The 17,115-nt window shown below is 38.9% G+C and overlaps 1 protein-coding gene across 2 annotated transcripts in view; it reads right to left on the reverse strand.

Annotated features, from left to right (window-relative positions):
- ARHGEF26 (Rho guanine nucleotide exchange factor 26) overlaps window positions 1-17,115 on the reverse strand; it is a 69,195-nt gene that overhangs the window by 39,643 nt on the left and 12,437 nt on the right. For both annotated transcript variants that reach the window (XM_087739895.1, XM_009463854.2), the window contains 2 exons: window positions 16,665-16,721; window positions 12,212-12,372 (listed from right to left, as the gene is read on the reverse strand). In XM_087739895.1, the coding sequence (XP_087596021.1) occupies window positions 12,212-12,372; window positions 16,665-16,721 (218 nt within the window). The remainder of the gene's footprint in view (window positions 1-12,211; window positions 12,373-16,664; window positions 16,722-17,115) is intronic.

Below are 17,115 nucleotides of genomic sequence, written 5' to 3' on the forward strand. Positions count from 1 at the left end.
GCTTCCTCCTCTTAGAGATAAGGGAACTGGAAAAACAATTACCAATTTCAGATAACTTCAGATAAAAGTAATAAAAATTTCTGATTAGCCTCTCCAAATCTGAATCTTCTCATCAGGAACAGAAGCTTAACATCTGCATCACGATTTTTATTTTTTTTGCGGGGGGGTGGGGGGGGTGTGGGGGGGGAGGATTTAAAATGGTAAAACCGGGAAAAATTATGCTGAATCAGAATCAGAGATTTTAGCAAAAGAATGGCTGAACAGAGGGTGATTAAAGTGAGGGACTGCATCCACAGGTGTTTGAAATTAATCAGTTTGTTATGGGAGTTACCACAAGCTAAATAATGGAAAACAGTACACGCATACACATATTTATAATATTATATGCCAAACACTGCAAAGCTAACAGCCCATAAAAATACCTTTTATTAGGCAATATCCACTGAGCAACTACAAAGCCAAACAAGAAAAAAAAGACCCTGACAGCCTATTTGTTCATTCTGCAACAACTTTCAGCAAGCCTACCCGCAAGTAATGGTAGGCCACTTGCCTTTTCAACTATTTATAGTATTCTGGCAGAAATCCAGAACAATAAAAAGGCCATGGCAACCCTGCCAATATATTCTGTTACAGCGAGATTCTTGAGATAGCGAGTAAGCGCCCATAGCATCTAGCTCAATGGTATGCATTTCAGAAAAACAAATCTTGATTCAACCAATTAATACCCACTGACAAATGAACGCACAAAGAACACTCTGTGGCACTAGAAATGTAAATCTTTTTGATAAATTATGAAGACATCACAACAGGAGCATTCATTTTAAAAAACATTCCCATGCTGAACAAAGTAATGCGTTTTATACTACTGAGAAGATGTAGGGTGCCTCTACCTGTGTCCCCGAGTCTGAGAAGTTACCTACGTAACTCATTTGTCACAGAACAAAATGATCTCTTGCATGTCACAAACAATGAATTTATAAATAATTTTGTGAAGCTTTCTAGCAACAGGGATGAGGCTATTCCCATATAACACACTTGCTAGAACAGCCAAACTAACAAACGCAGCAAGCAAAGACCTTGGAGAACGGAGGAGAATGACTGGACGCATAACTTATTTCACGCTCTACAAACCTGGGTTGTCCTGCAACCCCTAGCTTCACAATAACCAAGTGTTAGTACTAGCAAATACTGATGTTGTTACTATATGCAAGAGAACTAATCAATCTTGATATTTGGGAAGAAGTTTTTGTTAATATAAAAATATGAACTATACAAAAACATAAATTAAGCATCGCTTAGCCTTGAGGGAAGCATATCAGCCAGGGAACTCTCCAGCACAGTCCAGAAATAACAGTGATTTAGAGAGTGCCTAGGAAACTCTCCAGAGAAAGTCTGGAATCTGTCATTTCATTTCAAATGACAAATTCGCCCATGAGGCTCCTGCCCCCCTCCCTCTCAGAGCCCAGCGGGTGCTGCCGTGGGTACCGCTGTGGCCCCACACCTCCCGGCAGCCCTGCGCCAGAGGGAGACTGCAAACGCACCCAGGTTAATCTCCCTTACAAGGGCACCTGTGCCAAGTTGGAAACCGCCTAGCTTCCATAACTGAAGGAAAACAAGTTCAAAGTGCAAGCGTGCTAATCACCACGTTATGCTGTTTTACAGCCCTGCATAGATGCTGTTGAGAAGGCAGAGCAGCAGTGCCTGTCACGGGTAAGGCCAAGGGGCAGGAGGACACAGCGCTGCGAGAGAGATGACACAGCACAACTTCGAGCGCTCTTGGACTTCTCTTTGTGCCATCGCAGGGACTTCAGCCTCTTTCCTACACATCTGTAGGAGGAGTTATCCGGGCCAGCAAACTATATCACACATGCTTAAAGGCAAGGAGAAAGTTGCAGGTTTTGATACTGCTGCACATAAAGCTGCTTTTACTATAAAATGTACAAATAAACATCTGTATACATGATCTTCATATCGATACAGCCACACCCATAGTAGAAGTTACAGTACGACATGCAGGACAGCAAATACCACGCTTTGGCAGGCAAGATTTCCTAGGTATAAACACTGCACAGACCAACCTCACTGTTGTCCAGAGTAATGTGGAGCAATGCAACGTAACTCATCTATCTGCAATGAAAGCTTTCATCTCATGAATTTCAGGTTTAAAATCTCATTTAAACAAAGCACACTGACCCCATGACACTTGAGAGGAGCCAAGGGAACATACATGTATCCTCCCACTATGACAGCCTTGCTAAACACAGATATTTCTAGACTTAATAACAACTTGGTGCCTTTTCAAAGCTACACATTCTTCTTATGCAAGAAGGGCAACGGCAGTTCTCTGAAACCCCAGACTGACTTCTTGGAAGATCTATCACTCAGTCTCTACTAGGAAAGGCTGCTGCTTCATTCTTTATCAATTTCTGTACAAGGAAAGCAGAGATGCAAGTTTGAATAACTGTTGAACATCCATCCACTTTACTACCAAAGAAATATGCAGATAAATACAGTTTTCCTCTTTTGTGCTTCCTGCAGCAACAACAAATCTGAAAATTGGTGACAGATTCGTAAGCTGCTACTAGAACAAACCCTGCAAGACCCAACAACAAAGCACAATTGCTTGAGAGGATCTGTGTGGGCACTAAGTTTCAGTTGATTGTGACAGTGATGCTCTGCAGGAAAGGATGCATAAACACCTACTGGATAAAGTTTTTGGGTTACAGTTGGAAGGCTTGAAAATTTTAAAGTACTTTTGTTCCACTGTCCTTAAACACAAATATTTACATAAATACCTCTCTATGCAGAGGTTAGGCCACAGAAGAAGAGCCAGAGGCTCCAAGAAGACAGCTACGAATGCTGCTGTGGGTTTTTTGTTTTGTTTTGTTTTTTTAACCAGAGAATATGTTTACATAGTATAGGGATGAGTTTCAGTACAAATAAATACTATGGCAGATGGCAGCTTCATGCCATAGTTCTGGTGATGCCAGCTTCCACAGCTCTTGTCCAACTTACTCATTCCTTTTCCTACCATGCTCTTTCAAGTATGGCACCGCAGTTGCTTGTGGGCTGACGCTCAATGAGATCTGGGAACTGCTCGGACGGGGATGCGAGAGAGGTGAGAGAAAGAAAACTCTGACCAGGTTTGTTTTGTGAGTTGTTTTTCGGCTACATCTCCTCTGGCTGGCAGCTGGCTGAACTGGGGGAATAATAGGGAAGGTGGAAAACCTCCAGGCACGACCAGCACCAAAACCAGACCTTTTACATCAGTGTGCAAAAAATAAAGGATACAAATAAACAACCAAACTCTACTATGCTGGTCCTACAACAGCCCTCTACAACAGAGAGGGCTGTTATGACTCTTTCCCTTAAACTCACAATTTTAAGGCCATTCATCTAGAATATGGTTTCAATCCTTGTTTCAAACAATATTTCATCTCAAAATGACTTATTTTATTTGATGCCAAAACTATCTGTTGCTGGATAACACAAACCATCCGAACTCACTGGTGAGGGAAGATTTGAGGTTTGGGTGGTGCGTTTTTTTTTTTTTTTCTTTTAAGAAAAGCAGCTATACTGTCAACATTAAAAACAGTCATTAGAAGACAATTAGGTAGAGAAGTATCAGTTCTTAGGCTGAGGACGTCAGCTAGAGAAAGAAGAAAAAAGTATCTCCAGAAGTATTTAATGCTAGAAGTAAAGGAAGAACTGAACACAAAGTCCTAGACCAAGGACTGGCACAAGAGTTTTGAAAAGTAATCTAATTAGAAGAGGAAAAGTTCCAAGGGGACCTGACAGTGAGTCTCTCCTCATAAGACTCTGGGACACTGAGTTACATACCATCTGTGCTGCATTTCCACAGGAAGATAAATTGACAGTACAGAGCTTGAGAGTCATAAATTTTTCAGAAAAGGACACAAAGACAATTAATTTGTCAAAATAATTTTGGCAGTAATACACCACACTAAGAATACTGAGAGGACAGCATGCACATGAAGTTTTAAATGTAAGCGTAGATAGGCAAGAAAAAAATTACTAGAATTCTCTAGAGAGAGAAAGAGGTAAAACAAAGTAAGATTCTAATGGCTGCTATTCAAGAATACTGTTTTTGTAAATTTAAAATAGAAATTGAATTACCTTTCATCTGACAAACACTGTTAATATTGTCAAGCTTCAGCAGCCACAATTAAAAATCAATAAAAATGCATACCTCCAATCAGGCAGTTGAGATGACACAGCAATTGCAACTGATATCTCACAGCCTTGGGTGCCTTGCCATTTCTTTTACTGAACCTTTTTCCAAGAAATATACATGTTACCCCTCACTATTCCCTGACGTCTGCTGTCAGTCCAGTTCAAGTGAGATAAGGAAGTAGAATTATGTTTTGCAGGGAAGAAAAAAGAAGAACCAGAGACAGTATTACAGGGGAGAAATTGCTAAGGCCTTAAGAGAAAACCAGACAGTAACACAGAAAACAGCCAAGTGGTTAAAGTTGCAGCCTGTATCCTGTGTCTTTTCAGGTGAACTCAACCCTACCACACAAGTTTAAATCAACCCTACCACAGAGGAGGGTTGAGCAGGACCGTTCTTCAATTCTTTCCTCCCCTGGCATGCAAATGCTTGAAAATATTGCAATCATATTATTTCAGGGAAGTTAGGAGAAAAAAGAATGCGTTGAAAAAACACCCTGATTTACTCTAGAAAACTCTTGAGTAATACCCATCAAAAGAATGGGTTCCCTCTACTCTTCAGTCAGTATTCAGTTTGTAATGAGAGGACCTTCAGCTGTTACTCTTGATCTTGGCAAATGGCGGTCATTTAGGTTTTGACTATGTGGTAAGAAGAGCTGATACATATAGGGTACATCTACATTGCCAAATAAAAACCCTAAAACCCAAACGAGGTACTTAATGTACTACTTCATCATGTAATCTTTCAGAAACAATGGCCTGAAGGGCCTACTCTGACCAAAGCATGAGATGGGAGCTCCAGGGATCTGGAACACATTGGCAAATCGGTTACCTTGATTTTTTTTTTTTTTGGTAAACAAAATCCAGCTACATAGTGTCTATTTTAAATAGCAAAATAAGTAAACACAATCATTAACATGATCCAAAGGTCTCCTTAAAAGATGGCACCAGCTAATACTATTTTAAAGGGATTAAACCGTGTCTATGCAAAGCTTGACAAGCATTTCAAGATCTGCTGGGTAAAACATCATGGAAGCAGGATGCTACAGAAAAAAACCCACATGGTTAGATGGTCCGCATTTAAATGACACTGCAAATGACCCCTGGGATACAGAAGATTTTCTAAAGAAATACAAATTTTGTGCAACTAATATTTAAATTTCATATATCCAGCATTGGAAAAAAAGAACCATAAAGACAGTTTAAGTTTTACGTTGGTGTTTCTTGAAGACACCGTACAATCTGTTAGAGTGGCAAAGTAAGGCAAGTTTGTTCCGGCTTCTAGTCCCATCTGGTTTTAATAACTGACTTCAGGCTCGAGGCTAAATTCATTGGTAACAGATACACAACTGCAAATGCCCTCCACTAACACTTTCTGTGCCATACGCAGCGTTATTGAAGATTCTCAGACTGCCTCTCCCAAAGTGATCTTTTACAACACCTCTGAGCAGGCGTAAACGCAAAGATAAGGACGCCTGAGCAGAGACTGAGAAATCTAACACGAGCTATATTTAATTTCACAGAGGATCGCACAAGTCACAGACAAGCACATTGTGAATAAACTCAGTTTTCTTTACGATTAGCTGGCATTCCTTCAGAGGGGCATCTGAAATGAAGGAGGCAACGGACAGCTTGAACAGGACTTTACACAGGACAGAAGGGAATGTACTGAAAAACATTTCACTTCTCTTTTACTACTCTAAACCACTGTTATATTAAAACACTGACTGTTCTCAGAAAATCTTTTAGGAGTTAAACCCGCCCCTATTGGCAACCCCCCACAGCTCACTATCAATAGTAAATATCTTGGGCTGAGAAACTTTTCCATAGGTACCGGCCAAAAAAGCGCTTTCCTGCTTTGGTCAGCACTGTGGCTGCGGGTGACACATCAGAGCTACGGGAGAGGAAAGCTCTGGGACCAAAGTCCAGGTTACCAAGGAGGGCGGTGCAGCAGCCGCGGGAAGAACAGGCTCACGCACAGTCGAGCAGACGGTGCCATCATTCTCCAGTCACCACGGCAGAGCCACTGCCCGAGTATCTTCCTACTCCGTCCTTCTCCTACACCTAGCAACAGCTGGCCACAGCTCAGTCTATTTATGTAGCATGAAAATACACCATGATGGTAATGGATGGAAATCTGTTACTTTGGGGTATTCTTTTCAAAATGTTTAAGTGAATAATTTGAAGCTAAAGGCTTATTGTATTTTCTGGAAAACTGGGTATTTTCTTCAAGGGCACTTTTTGTATAGTAATTGCCAGGTATTTACTAAATTAAGTATTACACAATGCATATATGTGTATAAAAATTTCTGAACTCGTTTTAAAAAAAAAAAAAAACACATTCTTTCTCTTAAGTTCTGTTCACCCAAGAAAATGAGTTGAGGGAAGTATGATTCTGCTCAGATTTGTTGTGCCTGAGTATTGAAGTCATGTATCTAATCTTGCCTCCAATAAGGAAGCTGGGTCAGGAATGCAAGTACCAACCACATATTATTTTAAAAGTTACTGTTTACCAACGCTGTTAGTCATTTGCAAACAGTGCATGTCAACCCAGAGAGTTATTTCAGCTGCCAGAAGAACCCTCTAAACAACTAATTCCTAGATATTAAAGCCAAAGACTTCAGCAATGAGCGCTGACGTCAGAACAAACCATGAAGGAAGCAATCTGAGGAAACATAAGGAGAAATGCACTGTCCCAAGTCATCAATATGATGCAAATCCCTAAATGTGTTCTGTGGGCACCTGAAATTAAGGAAAAAAAAAAATATGGTATTTTGGACTCACTGCTCTACAATACGTCCTCCAGGATCCCTGGAATCTCCTGACAATCAAAAAAGGCCCATTGGCAGTAAAAGCAGATTATGCAGCAAGGCTGGGAGAAAGGCAAAAACCACAAATGGTAAATTTAGGAGTGCTCTGCAACACCTCAAAAACCCAAGTGTCACGTATGGTCTGAGAGCTCACCAGCACCTGGTGGGGGTGAGGGCAACGCACCAGCTTCTGCACAGAGCCACAGGTGCCTCACATACAGCTTCCAGATCATCTGGGAGGATTTTTCTGCCTCTTGTTCCCATTACCCTGTCCACCATATCCAACCTAATCATTCAGCCTTACTGATGAGGAAGCCACTTAACTCCTTCAAAACGTCCAGTATGAACAACTTTCTTTGAGCGAGCACAGAAATTCTCCCCAGGATTACACCTCAGTGCCACTTATCCGACAGGGTAACCACACTCAGCTGGATGCCCTCAAGACATTACTCATCTTTCTTCAAAAATTGCTAATGGCAAGAACTGTGATAACATACAGAACACAGACTAAAGACCATCTGTCTAGACCAAATAGGAAAAAAGAATGTTAATGACTTATATCACTCTCTTACCTGGAAATCAAATTGGTGATCTGTAACTTATGAATAATTCTCTTTGACTATAGTTCACCTGAATCACCCAGGGTCTACTCACAGTGTTTAAATTTTTATTTTTACTTTTTTATTATACGCTGGGGTTTTTTTGTTGTTTTTTTTCCCAATCTTCCAAAGAAACTGAGCAACAGAACTCTGCATTCTCTAAAAGCAATGTTTTTAATGCCTAGTTAACTGATTCAATACACACACTTCTCAAATGAACACTAGGACGGTATTTTCCTGTGGAAAAACATGAAGCTGCATCATTTAAAGTACGTTGGAAAGAGGTGAAACATTAACCTAATTTACAAAAAAGTGCTATGAGAAAGCTTACCTAGTTCGTAACATATATTCACACATATAAAATTAAATTAAAATACTCAGACAAGATGTTAACCTACGTCACAAAGCCACACAGGCTTCTCTACTGAAATCAATACACAGAGTTTAAAAACAGTCAGAACCTGTCAAATTATTTTTTGTTCATGTCTTTTTCTGCTAACACTAACCTTCCAATACTCCATAAGCTCTTTGCCTTTTGCTGGCCTAATGGCAGAGAAACAAACTGCTAAAGCTTTCCTTTCTCCTATAAATTTGGTGATTTGACCTGTCAGACCAATTGTTCTTCAAGACATTTCACTGATTTCCCTGTAACTCCTCTTTCCCAAGACAGGCTCTTGGGAAACTGACCTCTTTTGCACCACCTCCTGAGACTGCAGAGAGTTCTTCTTACTAGTGAGATTGATTGCGCAGTATTCTCAGACTACACAAGCTTTTATTTCTGAATAAGCTGGCCTATGGCATCCCCATCGGCTTACATCTCAATGTAACAGCTCTCCCTGACTCGGGTTGCAATTTGTGTGATTTTGTGTTCTATCAGTTACGAACTCCCGCATTACACATACAGGCAAATACACAATAAAAGACTTAAGCTTTCTGAAGCCACCTTACAAGATGTTTTCATAAACAAACACATTGTATGCTGCACAAATTATTCAGATCAACTCTTCTTTGTTAGAGACATTCCAATGAGCTCCCAAAAGCAGAGACGGTCTTTGCTGTCTGTATTCTGCTTCCAACAAAGGCAGCTTTGTTTCATCAGAAATGGCCTTGTCATGCATTAGAAGCCTATCTGGGTGTTTCTGGAGAGTTTCCATTAAACATGTTCTAAGTCAAAGTTCCTAGATATAAGCTTTAAGCAATTTTGACTAAAGAGAGTATTTTTACCAATTCACATTCTTTAGCTCACCGAACTTTTGTCTGAGCAACCAAAACCACTGATAACTACACTCAGACACTCATACTCAGATTTTATATTTTTAAGTAAAGGAAAGGCTGCTTAAAATATAGCATAATGGGACAGATGCTGAATTTTATTACAATTTTATAACAAAAGCATGGATTTTGCTACCCTGAAAATGGGAAGTGATAGTTTGGAGATACCAAGAAAGAAGCTTCTGTTTTAAAATCACTTTCATTATGTACACAAATGAGGCTGTAGAAAGCCAGCACAAAGTTTTGTTATAGTTTAACAGTATTGCATAACTCAGGAAACAAAATATGTTTTCATTTAAGTTTAAAAAGGAGTTACGAATTCTGTTTTTACTCCAAGTTATAAAAAACCAAGTTCTTAAACCATTAGACTTCCCAGACAAGAAAGAATAAGATCATAATTTTAGGCTAGTGTGGTATTTTTCCATTTTTTCTTTTTTTTCCCCCCTCCCACTTCCTTTGAAGACCATTAATCAAAAGGGTTGTAAGAATTCCCCTAAAAATACTGCTCTCCCCACCCCCATCTCTGCTTTAAATATTTTAAGTGAGAAATTTAAAAGTGGATTTAATCATTTGGAGGCTTATTCAACACTGGGAAAAACACAGGGGAAAAAACAAACATACACCTATTCACATAGCTATACTAGTATGGTCAGCTGTGCCTGACAGAAACAATCCAAAGCAGAGGCAATGTCTGCGGCTAATTAAACCTTTGATTTCTATTAAGCTACCTAAAAAAGACAGCAATTACCCCCTAATACATGATGGTTCTGTGACATCAACATTTCTCTAGCAAAAAAAGAGCTCATGATAGTTTACTTTTACAATTCACATTTCATGTAAGGAAAAGCCTTTAAAAAGTACTATTCCTTGAAAATAAGGACTTTGGTAACCTGCACTCCCTGACAACACTGCTGTTGTACAGCTCTCATTCCTGTGGTGGCTGCGTATTCAGAAAATACCTAGCTTCTGGCAAAAAAACCTCAACTGTAAGAGAGAGAGAAACAAAAGGGAACAGGGGGATGGAGACATGAAGGTATACCGAATAAGTCTAAATGTACACCTACTATATAGCTCCTAAATTAGGTTTGCACTTGACGCAATACATTAGACTCCCTCACATGTATGCTCCATAAAACAAAATCTTATTACTGCATAAACTTCAGAAGACATAAAATCAAACTGCTGCACAACAGATGTACAATTCCACAGACTTTGTGGGGCTTCAGAGAAACAGGAGTCAAGAAAGGACATTACCATGACTGGGAACATGAAACTTGAGAAGTTCCACAAAGGTAAATACAGATTTAATGCTAAAGAATTCAGAACATCACCATTTCTACAAGAAAGAAGCAAAGGGGACAAAAGAAAAGAGGAAAAAAAAAGAAGTTGTAAAAGTGGGAAGGACTGACTCCAGAAATATTCCTAGTCTGACAGATTCCTTATCCAACCATTAGCCCCATTTCTGAAATGAGGCCGATATTTTTCTGTCCCACAGGTAGAGCGAGATGCATTTAAACTTGTACAGTGCTACAGTTAAGATCAATCAGTATCTTAACTAGGCCACGTGCATCCTTTAGCCATTGTGCTTGATTTCAAACTGGAAATAAGGCATAAGAAAAGAAGCACAGACATTTTTATTTTTTAGTTATGTAGACCACAGAAATTCACCTGCTGATACTTCTATTAACCCGACTAGAATAATGAACAAATTATTAACAAAGCAAACTCTCATTAAACAACTTTTTGAAATAGAGTTTAAAGTGTTCATAACCCCGAAGCACACCATGAGTGCGCATACATATGCATGTCCTATATTAAATAATGCTGGCAGTAATTATCAGCAATCATAAAACAGACTTTTCAGCATTTGTATCATGTAAGATTTGCCAACATTTCCTTTTCATTTGGCACTATTTGTAGCGTGTCCATTTTTCTTGTTCTTGACTTTGTACTGAAAAAATTCACCAAAAAAAAAAAAAAGCACAGCAGATCTTTTTAAAAGAAATACAAGTCTCTGGTGTCAGGTGCTATGGCGTGCACAACACTGCTCATAAACAGTAAAACGCCTATGCTGTTTACATAAAAGATACCACAGTCACACAGTATGCTGCACATTGAGTACTCGGTAGAAAGTAAACAGTGATTCAACTGATCAAGGAAAACACTGGCAAGAGTCAGTTCTTAAGGGCAAGTATGAAACTCTTGCTCAATTTTTAACAGTTTAGTACGGGCAGACTAAGCTTCATTTGACAAACTGTAAAGACTAGGTAGGACTGCTTCGTGTATCAACATTTAGCTTAGGAACTGTTTAGATTTGAAGGATGCTTATTTCTACTAAAATAGAATATGTTCTTTCCTTCCCTACCAATTTTCAGAGAAACTAACACCATGCCTATCTCATTAAATGTGAGCTCAAACATAGTGGCAAGGTGAGTCTGTCAAACTCATGTGTATGTTCACTGCTATTTGCATTTTCCATCTTCAAACTAGTTTTGGAAGAAATGGTTACCACTCCAAAATGGCTGCTTGAGATTCCAATAAGAAACTTGCTTTTATGTTCAAACAGGTATTAAAATAATAACTGGACATCTCCAGTTCAGCCTACCTGTAAGCTCTCCTTACTAAAACATTACAGCCAGAAAAGTAAACAACTGTTCAACTTTAAAAATAGAGAGTATTATGGCAAGAAAAGTTAAGATTTTTCCAAATAAGAGCAAGATGCCTCGGAGAACAAGTGTGTATGTAAGGCATAGCCTGAGTCTGCAAATACTACCATATATCATAGATAGTACTAACCAAAGCTCTACTATTCAAGGAGCTGCCTGTGAGATATATACGGAAAATATAATCCAAATAAACAGGGGCTTACTCATATTACAAAAACAGAATCTATGGTTAGCAAAACAAAAACCTTAGCTGTTTGTATTATATGAAATGATTCTTTAGCACTGCAGAGCACATATATTTTGGTGCTCTGAAAGAACAGAGAATCAAATCCCATTCTAATTTACTTACAACTTATAAAAAACTAAGACTCTGCATATTAACAGATGCAACATTTGAACTCTTGTTCTTAAACTGTCAGGCCTAAATTTTTGTTGAATTTGCTACCTTGCAGCTGTTCCTTCATTTTGTGGTGACAGTAAAGACACTATTTTGTACACTACATTTCATTACTTGCTTGAAAGATATTTTGACTACTAGCAATCACCCTCAGGTGTAATTAAAAAAATGTATTGTAAATAATTTACATTTATAATTACTAAATTTTATATTTAAATTTACAATTTTAAAAATGTATATTTTTTTTTAAATGTAGAAATTTATTGCTACACTTACTTTTTGCTTGCTTCGTAAACATCCGTGATATTGGAGAAAAGGTGATGGCTCTCCGTTTTGGTCATTGTGAGACTCAGTTCCCTGGAATTTTTAAACATCCGGATCAGAATCTCCAAGCTCAGCAAATAAGAATGCTCAGAAGATATCACTTCAAATATTGCCTGCAAAGAGGAGGGGGGAAAGAAAAGACTTACTATTGACTAGTTGTTTTGGGGTTCGTTTTTTTCAGTTTGAAAAAGAAAATGTGGAGGAGGGGTGCAAAGAAAAGCTATTGGATGCAAGCTAGAGATTATAACATAAATATTTCCATGATAGTTGCATCATTTACTTAGAAATAACTGATTTAGGACTAGGAAAAAAGACTTTTTAAAAAGTCTATATTCGGACTTAGCAATGCAACTGCAAACAGAGTTTGAAGATAAAAACTTAACACCAACTATGATCACTCCCCATTCATACTCCTCAGAGGTGGTTTTGTTTTGGTTTTTTAATTGGAAAAGCCATGTCTGTTTCTGTGGTCCAGTTGGAAGCTTCATATCAGTCATACTACTGTTGACCAGCCAGTATTCGCTTTTGCTTTTTTTAAACAGAAGCTGGTAAGTTATTTACTTTGAAAGCGTTCTTGGGTAACAGAGCTCTGCTTACCCAAGCATCTGCAGAAAAGCAAAACCCTTTGCAAAATTCAGGTTTTAGTCATATAACAGCACTGATACCTTGGTTCCTTTTAAAACATCAAGTTAGGAGCAGGCACACAAGAAGCTGAGCTATCTGCAGCAGGGAGAGAAGCCTGGAGGCAGAGCAGACAGGAGGGGGTGGCAGCCACTATCCCCTTTAGTGATTAGTGACCAGACACCAGACCTCCAGTACATTCCCTCACCTCCCACAAACAACTTCTCTGGTTTATCACCCTGCCACTTAGAGAGTAGCCACTGTAACTTCCATCAGCTGGCTGACATACAAAGCAAACTTTTAACGAACTCTTGGACTTGAAATCCACATACTTGTTCCATTGGAAATTTTCATCTCTGATGTAGAAACCTATTCACCTTTTAGACATCTTCTACCTCTCTAGGCTTTATTTGCTGTTAATCTACTAGAATTCTTATATGTATATACATGGAAAAAAAATTAAATAACTTTCACGAACCCTTTTGTGATGAGCTCAATGTAACTGATGTTAATACTTGCATGTAGCATTTCATTAGTTATTTGCAAATAACTTCTCTAAGCATTCTCACACCAAAGGAGAAATATACACTTTAAATGCAACAGTGCAGACCGGAGTATTTAGAAAGGCTAATGCCCATGGCTCTACAAACACAGAGAGCGACAGAGAGAGGGTCTTGTAGCTGACAGTCTAAAGGAGGAGTTCACTTAGATGGTCTGATGTATGTGATCTAGAGAAACCCTGCTCTTCCGTGACCAGGTATAAAGGCAAGGGAGATTACAGGCAGGTTGAAGGCAGTCTTCCTGAATATTCCCAACTGCCAACTGAGACAAACCATACTGGGAAAAAAACCCACAAAACATTCTGCTGGGGACATTTGTTCATAAGATTTCTTAAGTTCAAGTCTAGTGAATTCTGTTGGTGTTACTAAGGTAAGCTTTTGATCAAAGACAATTTCTCTTGGGTATCCTGACTCTCAGTGTTCCCAGACTGTGCTTTCAAAATTATTCTTGCCCTTCTAAAAAGTCTTCCTCAAAGAACTGAGATTTTAATAATGAAATAACAAGTTCTGGATTTCTTAGAACAAAACAAACAAAAAAACTGCTTTAGCTGAAGACTTAAAGGTCTATGCAGTGCAAAGATTTATCAACTCACAGAAAACCTACAGGGCCATTATACATACAAGGAAGGGAAGTCTAATGTACCTATCAGTAGTCTCTCCATCGTATTACCTACCTAAAAAGCTGAAGGGATCTGGTGAGAGATACAGCAGCAGCTAAGTAACAGCTACAACATACTACATATTATTCGCAAGAGTGAATACTGCTGTGCAAGACAATATGCAAAGGTGATGCTTAAAATAATGTTAAATTGCCTGCCTGCCAACTCCCTCAGCCTCAAGAATCTAGAGAGCATGTGCACACGTCAGCCAAACTCTGGCAGCAAACCTACCTACTGCTTGGCTAACAATGTGCAGAAAGGTGCCTAAAAAGGGCATTTTAGCCTTTGCCCAGCAATTACATTTCTAATCTTCAGTCTCATTGTACTTCTCCCAGTTGTGCTCACAACGAAAGGATTTACCTAAGGATTGCTGTAGAGTTCCGTGGCGAATTGGTTTCTACCCAGACATTTTTCAACACAGAAAAATATACAAGCTTTCTTATTATTATCATTTTGGAGGGGTTTTTTTTATGCTTTTACGGAGGACCCTCATGGATTTCTTCCAGTTGGTGACAGAAAGTCATTAGCATAGTCAGAAATAAATGGGACAAAGAAAGATACTTTGCTTCTAATGTGTAAGGAAGGGAGAGAATATGATCCTACCATGACCCAAACACATTTCAGAGAATAAAAAATAAAAAAGGATTAAGAAATAACCTTGACTTTGACATAAAGTAACTACACCACATTCAGAGGCTGGGGCAGCATTTACCAGGTGCTTGCTAACAGTGTTGCTGAACGACATCTGAAGCCACACTGTGGTTAATTTGCATTATATCAAGGTAAGCAGATGTTTGAATCCTGATGGACCGTAAACACTCTCAAGCGGCCAGATGCATACTGCAGTTTGTACACTGTTAAGAGTTTCCAGCTTGCAAGAAAAGAAGATCTATCAAAAATTATTTCAGTTTGAATCAGTCTGTCTATATGACATTTTCTTTAGACAAAAGATGCACAGAGATCCATCTCACTAATGTGTTCTGAAAGATGGGATGTGTATGAATGCATGACATTGACATTTAATCAAGGTATAAAGCAAACATTTTTCTGCAGTGACACTATAATACGATGGCAAAAATAATCTAATAGGCTCCAAAAAGTAATTTAAAGAATAGATAAAGAACAATTGATAAAAGGCTATTTAAAAGACGTACATACAACTACATCTTCAAATATTTATTTAGGCTCCCTCTGAAAGAACGGGCCTCTAATATTCAAATAAAAACACTTCAGGCTTGGAAATATTTTTGGTTACATTAAACACACTACATTTAAAAGGCATCTGAAGAACTTGTTCTCTTCAAAGGGATGTAAATACGGACTCCAGGAAACATAGACTAAAGGCTCCTAAAGAATATGACTGAAATAAATGCCTTGTGTCTCAAAGCTTCCCAGCAGGAGGAGACAGAAAAGCAGAACACATGGCCTGAACTGCTGCACAGCCTCTTCCCCAAAAAAAGCAAAAGAAGATAGCCAAAGAAATGTAGCATTATTAAAAAAAAAAAACACAACAAAACAAAAAACCAAACTACTGCCTAAATCTCATGTATGCAATACAAGATGTTTCTGTATTTCATGTACGAACACAACAGCTGTAGGTCACACAGCTGAATTAATATTTGAGGCTTGCTATATACATATGTGAACTTCACAGAAAACCCCAGTCAGATCTCGCTTGGCTACATTCACTGAGGTATGTCCTGAAGCGAAATGAAGATATTGGAACAAATTTCCATGGCAGGTAACACTACAGTGTTTCTATTCAAAAAACCTTGGTTTTTTTTTCCTGTTGAAGGACATACCTCAAGAACTGCAGGTATATAGTTGGCTAGGTCAGGCTATTCTTTTCAACACCTCTCATTCATTTTGATATAGCCCCTGTAAGTAAGGAAGGAGGGTAAAGCAGATAAAGTGGACAAAAGGAGCAAAGAGGAAGAGGAAAGCGGATAAAGAGGACAAAAGGAGCAAAGGGGAAAGAGACAGAGAGAGAAAAGATAACTACATCAGTAATTGCTGCTGTTGTCTGTACTGTTGACAGCATGGATGCACCTACTCCATTTCAGCGTGAAAGGAAAAAGGTTAGTTACACCAGATACACAGTGCTCACATGTTCAGAATTGTTCACAGGATTAGTTACAACTAAAGGGCATTGTAAAAAGCTGTTCTTTGTTCCTCACTGCCTTTAAAAATTTATGCGCCACCTCATACCCTCTGTAAACACAAGGTTAATTTTACACCTTCCCCTGTACAGCACGCAGCAGTGACTGTGCTGCTACTGAGTAGCCATCAACCAGGCTACATCTGCTGGAGTGAGCATACCTAGGAACCACTCCTCCAGCAAGACCCGCAGGATGTTGGCAGGAGACCCGTGGCAGGGACACATGCACATCAGCAACAGACACGTTTTGTTTATTTATTCTCCCTGGGGAGAGAAGACACTTCCCTCTAGGACAGGAAGCAGTGTAATGAACTTGTCTCCTTATCAACAAATGGAGAGTATTAAATCAGGCATGCAGTGCATCCCTAAACAATCAACAAAAAAGAATGTGTTACTTTAAAGAGTACCTCCTGTCTTTTTCTCTCTTCCTGGCTGATCGCTTCTGATAATCCATTCTTCTTTACCTAAGGGGGGGGGAAAAAAAAAAAAACAACAAATTTTTAACATCTTTTGTAGAAAAACACAATTAAAAAAAAAAACCACAAACCACAGAATTATCAAAACATTGGAGTAAGAATTCAGCTAAAGAACCTGTCCACTTCAGAAAGACAGCAGTGAACCAGCAGAAATAAAGAAACAGTTGATAATGTCTGTCACTTGACTTATCAAAAGAACTAAACAATTTAATTAAAAACTACCCCAGGACACACACACAGAACTACTGCAGCAAAAGCCTGCACAGTTGAATCACGGTCACCCTGCACAGCCTCCTGTATTTTACACACACAGAGAAGCATGAAAACTGCTTTCTCCTTTTAAGTTAGATCACTTGACTGACTCACGCACATCACAAGGTTT

This window comes from Nipponia nippon, unplaced genomic scaffold (assembly GCF_047370975.1).
Source record: "Nipponia nippon isolate SJK-2023a ecotype South Korea unplaced genomic scaffold, ASM4737097v1 scaffold_7, whole genome shotgun sequence".
Classification (NCBI taxonomy): domain Eukaryota; kingdom Metazoa; phylum Chordata; class Aves; order Pelecaniformes; family Threskiornithidae; genus Nipponia; species Nipponia nippon.